Source organism: Nothoprocta perdicaria, unplaced genomic scaffold (genome assembly GCF_003342845.1).
Source record: "Nothoprocta perdicaria isolate Ctin4 unplaced genomic scaffold, notPer1 scaffold_26, whole genome shotgun sequence".
Lineage (NCBI taxonomy): Eukaryota > Metazoa > Chordata > Aves > Tinamiformes > Tinamidae > Nothoprocta > Nothoprocta perdicaria.
In genome coordinates this window covers 5,905,461-5,911,013 of record NW_020455488.1, presented here as the reverse complement: position 1 = coordinate 5,911,013, position 5,553 = coordinate 5,905,461, and the positions used below count along the sequence as shown (strand labels likewise).

Here is a 5,553-nt window from a genome sequence, read left to right as displayed (position 1 = left end):
GGCGGCCGGCCCGGCCCGGCCCGGCCCCGCGCGGCGGCCACGGGGCAGCCGGGCACCGCGGCGGGACCGGCACCCCCGGGATCCCCCGCGCCCCCGGAGCCGGCACGAGGCCTCGCGGAGCCGTGAGCCACGGGGGCGGCGGCCCCTGCGGCCCTCGGAACCCGGGATCCTTTGGGGACAGGGACCCCCGGGCCAGAGCCCCCCCCGCCCTGACCCGGGCCGGGGGAACGGAGGTCGCTGCGGAGGCGGGGCAGAGCCCGGTGAGGGCGGGGCCAGAACCGATCGGGGCGGGGCTTGATTATAACCCCGCCCTCCGGAGCCGCCCCTCGAGACGCCCCACCCGCTCCGTCGCGGCCACGCCCCCTGCGGCTGTTTCCGGGGCACGTGGTCGGAGGCGGAAGYGCGGCGGCGGCGGCGGGATGGCGGCCGAGGGGGACGTGGAGCTGGAGCTGGAGACGGAGCCCAACGGCGCCGGGAGCGGCGGCGACGGCGCGGGCGGGCGCGCGGCCGAGAAGCCCCGCAAGCACGACAGCGGCGCGGCCGACCTGGAGCGCGTCACCGACTACGCGGAGGAGAAGGAGATCCAGAGCTCCAACCTGGAGACGGTGCGCGGGGCGCGGGCGGCGCCGCCCGGCGCGGCGGGGCGCCCAGGCCGCGCTCAGCAGCGCCGCTCCGTCCCCTCCAGGCCATGTCGGTGATCGGCGACCGGCGGTCCCGGGAGCAGAAGGCCAAGCAGGAGAGGTAGCCCCGGGCTCTCCGCGCGTTGCTGCTTCGGGGCCTCGTCCCTGGGCGGCCGGGCCCGGGCGGCGCCGCCACCCCCGGCTGCTCCGCGGCCCTGCGGCCCGGGGCGGCGCCGCAGAGCCCGCGGCCCTCGGGGCGCGCCCGCGCAGACCGCCCGCTCCCCGAGAGGCGTCTCCGGGCCCTGCAGCCGTGACGGGGAGAACGTGCGGGCCGGGAGCGGGGAACGGGGCGCTCACTGCCGCTCTCGTGGCCCCTTTTCAGGGAGAAAGAACTCGCAAAAGTCACCATCAAGAAGGAAGACCTGGAGCTGATCGTAAGTAGAGGCAGGCGGCCTGGCCCGAGCCACGTGCGTCTGTGTCTGGTCACCGGAGGACCCGTCCGGCAAATCCGCGTGTGCCGGGGGCTCCGGTTGTGCTGCCGGCGGCCGCGCTGAGCGCCGCGCGCTCCCCGCAGATGAACGAGATGGAGATCTCGCGGGCGGCGGCCGAGCGCAGCCTGCGGGAGCACATGGGCGACGTGGTGGAGGCCCTCATCACGCTCACCAACTGAGCGCCGCGCCGGCGCGCTGTGCGCGGCCAGCCCTCCAATAAAGCGCCGGCTGGAGGGAGCCGGGAGCGGGATTCCTGCAGCCCTGGGGACACGCGCGTGGCACCTGGTGCGGTGGCGCGTGGCACGGTGGTACCTGGCGAGGCGCCGCGTGGAGCCGCCGTTGAATAAAGCACCAGCTGGAGGGAGCCGGGAGCGGGACTCTTGCTGGCAGTGGGAACACGTGYGGTGCTGGTGCTAGGGACACGCGGGGTGCTGGTGCGGTGGCGCCCGGCGAGGCCCCACCTGGAGCCCCTGCGGCCGCGGGGCCGCCCTGCCCCGGCGCTGCCGCCGCTCTCCTCCCCGCGGCTTCACTCCCGCACCCTCTGCGCCTGTCACTGGCTCCTGTCCCGGCCCCGGAGCTCCCCTCTGTGTCCCGCGCAGGAGCGCAGCCGCACGAGGGGCACGGGTCGCTGCCCCTTGGTCCGGCCGTTCCCTGRGGGACCCTGTGGGGCTGCGCAGCCCAAGGCTGGAGCCGGCCCTTCCCTCGGCCCAGAGCAGAGCAGCCTTCATCCAACAGGGGTGCCAGGCCCCTCTGCGCGGTCCCTGGCTCCGCATGTTCCCGGCCGTGGTTACTGCGCAGAGAGCAGGGCTGGGACACGAGCGCCCAGGTGCCGCCACAACAAAAAACAAATTGTACGAAAACAAATTACTTTATTCAAAAGGATCCTGTCCCACCCCCTGGCGCTGGTAGAAAAGCAAAGCCCTGCACGAGCAGGGTGTGGGGACAGTGCCACCGCTGCTCCCAAACAGAAAGGGGCCCAGCCTGAGCCCTGGAGGGGCGTGACGGGCGGCGAGGAGATGCTCCGAGTCCCTGAATGCCGGTGCGGGAGCCGGCYGAGCTGCTGCGCTCCCGTGCCGGCCCCGCAGGCCGCCGGGCGCTGCTGCCGGTGCAAAGGTGCGGGCCTTGGCTGCCCAAAACCGGCAGCCCGGCTGCCTCCACGAGAAGCCCCGACACGAGTCTGCCAAGTCTCTGCCGCCGCGCGTTTCACTGCTGGGGCAGGCTGCGTGCAGGAGCACAGAGGGGGCTCAGGACGAGCCCCGGCAGCCGCCGCCTTGTCCCTTGTAGTGCTGCTGCAGCTGGCACGAGCTGCCCCTGCGCGCAGCGGCCGCAGGGCACGGGCCCGCGCTCCATTAGGTGGTTTTCCGCTTCTTGGCTGAGGGCCGCTCRAAGACATCGCGCACGCCGGCCGCCTTCTGCTTGAAGAACTTGGTGTTCTGCGCGCTCTCCTGGCCCCACGCCGAGTCAAAYGAGGTGGTGTCCTGGTCCACCAGGTGCGTGTACTTTGTCCGCCCGGAGCGCCCGAAGTTCTTGACCTGCGGAGCGGAAGAGCCCGTGAGCAGCCACGCGACACGACGCAGACTCCGCCACGGCCCTGCCCTGCCCGCGCACCCACCTGCATGACTTTGGGCAGGATGGTCTTGTTGAAGTGATCCTCCAGGGTCGGGGCGCTGAAGTCCCTCTTGTACACCTCCTCATCCTCGTCCTGCGGAGGAAGGGCACAGCCGCGCAGCTCAGCACGCGGGTCTCCAGCACGCGCTGGCCGCAGGCGACGCCGCCGCAGAGCCGGGCCTGGCTCGGGGCACCACCGCACGGGCGGCTCTCCCGGAGCTGCTGCAGGGAGCTGGGGAACCCGCGGCCCAGGCTGCCTCCCGCACTCGCTCCTGGAGCCTAACCCTGATCCACAGCCAGCGTGGAGCCAGTCTGGTTCCCACAGGCTTCACTGGCCCAAAGAGCTCCAGGGAACCTCTGCTGCTTCTCAGCTGCCTCGGCTGGGAAACCTCCCGCCCGCAGAGGCCGGCCCCGCGGCAGGGCTCACCATGAAGAAGGCGCCGCGGTGGTAGTACTTCTGCAGGAACTTGTATTTGCCCTTCACTGCCTTGTTGGTGATGACCTTGCCGTTGGCGCGCAGCTCGGCGCGGCGCTCCTCCTCCGTCAGGTTCCGCATCCGCTCGATCTCCGCCTTCTCCTTCTCCATGCTGGGCAGGACGAGAACCCATCAGAACCCATCGGAACCGGCATCCCCGCAGCAGCCCCTGGGGACACCTGCTGCCGCTGGCTGCCTTTCTAAGGGATCAATCTACCGCCTGCCGGGGACAGCAGCGTGGGTGCCTGCCCTAGGTAAGAAGGGACCACACGGGCGCGAGGCTCCAGTTTGAGCTGCAGGGCGCCCGGGCACAGGCGTGAGCGGACACGGCCCTCGGTGCTTACGCTTCTCGTTCCTCGCGGTCCCGTTTGATGCGCTTCAGCTCCCGCACTTTCCAGGCCTCGTACTCCTCCTCGTCGTTCTCGTCATCTGTATCGAGGGCATCCAGGGCTGCCAGCGAGCGCTTGTTCTCCTCCAGCTCCTTCTTGGCTTCCTCTTCCACGATCTGCAGCGAGAGCAGCGGTGAGACGGCGGCCGAGCCCGTCCTGCCCCCGCCCTGCCCTGCCGGCCCCCCTACCTTCAGTGTGTACTTGCGCCTCTCCTCTGCCATCCTCTTCGCCTCCTGCTCCAGCTCCTTCTGCTTCAAGGCTTCTGCTTCTCGCTCCTGCACCGTGATCCGGTCCTTCCTGCAGACAGGGACCCCGCAGCCTTCAGCTTTGCGGCGGGAGCCCAGGCACCCATCGCTCCGGCTCCGAGCCCTCCTGCTGCATCCCGCAGCGCCCTCCCCAGCGCCGTGCTGCCCTTGTCGCAGCCGCCCCGCAGACCCCGCTGGGAGCGCAGCCTTCCTCCCGCCGCAGGAGCCTCCCCGTCGCGTCCCTGCACCACCTACTTGCGGATGAAGACGGGCTTGAGCCGCGGCTCCATCTCGTCCTCGCTGTCCGTGTACTCCTCGTACTCGGACTCTGACTCGGACTCCTCTCCCGATCTGCCCTCGTCTTCCAGCTCCATCACCTCCATCTCCTCGGTCTTCCTCTCCTGCGCTCGCTGCCGCATCATCCCCCGGCGCCGCTCGATCTCCTAATGGAGAGGCATGGACCGCGGGGCTGAGCGGGTCAGCGCTCGCAGGGAGCTGCCACCGCGCTCGCAGGGAGATGGTCCCTTGCCATCGTCTGTGCCGTGCGTGACAAGTCTGGGACGACTCTGCCACAAGAGGACTTGTCCGTCCCTCGGGATGCAGCGTGGCCGCCCCCACGCCCCCCCCGGGGCCCCCCGGAGCTGAATCACGGGCTGCTGCGGGGGACCCCCCAGCCCTGAAATTTCCGGTTTCAGCAGACAGCTGGGGCGGGAAGCGCTATTCCAGGCCGCCACGCAGGGCCCTGCTCAGCCCGAGCCAGGTACCTCATCATCGATCTCCTCCTCTTCCTCCTCGCTGGTGTCCTCCCGCTCGGGCCGCCAGGCCTCGCCCTCCGCCTCGGAGTCGCTCTCTCCCACCACCTCGGGCTCCACGATCTTGCGGTGTCGGGCCAGCCTGGAACGGACCCGGTTGCGGCGCAGGGCCCGGGCACCGCGGGGCAAAACCCGGCGCTGCTGCGCGTGGGGGGCGGCCGCCGGCAGCGCCGCCCTCCCCGCCGGGGTCTGGGGAACACGGGGCTTCCTGCGGAGCCTCCCGCTGCCGCGCGGGGCCGGGCGCGGCGGCGCTCACCGCTCCTCCACGTCCTCRGCGACGCGGTTCTGCAGGCGCCGCAGCCGCGGGTCGTTGGCCTCCTCCTCGTGCGTCTCCTCGGGCTCGGCCTCCTGCTCCTTGGCCTTCTTGATGAACTGGAACTCCTCGTCCTCCTCGTCCGAGGACTCCATGGGCGCGTAGTCGGGCCGCTTGCCCGACACGTAGCGCTTCACCTTCACCTTCTCCATGGAGAGCTCCCCTGCGGGCGGCGCGCGGCCTCAGCGGCGCCCGGGCCGGGCCGGGCCGGGCCGAGCCGGGCCGGACCCCCCCGGGCCGCCCCCCGCTCACCCTTCTCGTTGCGGACGGGCACGGCGCCCGCCGTCGACTGGATCGGCGGCTGCTTCATGAGGGTGCTGGGCACGGACATGATGGCGGCGGCGGCGGCTCCCGGCGATGGAGCAACGGCAACGGCAACGGCGGCAAGCACCCCCGCCCGGAACCGGAACTGCGCCCCGCTGCTTCCGCCGGAAGCGGAGCCTGCCCCCTACCCGCTAGCGAGTGCCGGAAGTGGCGCTGTGGCCGGAGCTACTTCCGGCGGGCCGGCGGAGGCCCTGGCGCCGCCGCGGGGGTTCCGGGCGCGGCCCGGGGCGGGGAGCGGAGCCCGCGGTGCTGCCCCTCCCCCCGCCCCGCGCGGCC

At 72.0% G+C, this 5,553-nt stretch overlaps 2 protein-coding genes across 2 annotated transcripts; one reads left to right on the top strand and one right to left on the bottom strand.

The window, feature by feature from the left end:
• The first annotated feature begins 395 nt into the window (after positions 1-395).
• On the top strand, positions 396-1,344 carry HYPK (huntingtin interacting protein K). The gene is made up of 4 exons (XM_026040565.1): positions 396-605; positions 686-741; positions 1,003-1,054; positions 1,195-1,344. The coding sequence occupies exons 1-4, from the start codon at positions 420-422 to the stop codon at positions 1,288-1,290; spliced, it is 390 nt and encodes a 129-aa protein (XP_025896350.1). The 5' UTR covers positions 396-419; the 3' UTR covers positions 1,291-1,344.
• Positions 1,345-2,006: 662 nt separating this feature from the next.
• Positions 2,007-5,284, bottom strand: MFAP1 (microfibril associated protein 1). The gene is made up of 9 exons (XM_026040532.1): positions 5,206-5,284; positions 4,897-5,116; positions 4,593-4,722; positions 4,084-4,271; positions 3,772-3,880; positions 3,539-3,699; positions 3,147-3,306; positions 2,724-2,813; positions 2,007-2,643 (listed from the first exon to the last, which is right to left on the bottom strand). The coding sequence occupies exons 1-9, from the start codon at positions 5,282-5,284 to the stop codon at positions 2,461-2,463; spliced, it is 1,320 nt and encodes a 439-aa protein (XP_025896317.1). The 3' UTR covers positions 2,007-2,460.
• Positions 5,285-5,553: the final 269 nt, after the last annotated feature.

What these genes read in the sequence shown, in the direction of transcription:
- HYPK (XM_026040565.1), top strand. Translation starts at nt 420, where the DNA reads ATGGCGGCCGAGGGGGACGTGGAGCTGGAGCTGGAGACGGAGCCCAAC. An exon ending in CAGAAGGCCAAGCAGGAGAG is followed by an intron (nt 742 to 1,002) that starts GTAGCCCCGGGC and finishes GCCCCTTTTCAG; the next exon opens with GGAGAAAGAACTCGCAAAAG. An exon ending in AGGAAGACCTGGAGCTGATC is followed by an intron (nt 1,055 to 1,194) that starts GTAAGTAGAGGC and finishes CGCTCCCCGCAG; the next exon opens with ATGAACGAGATGGAGATCTC.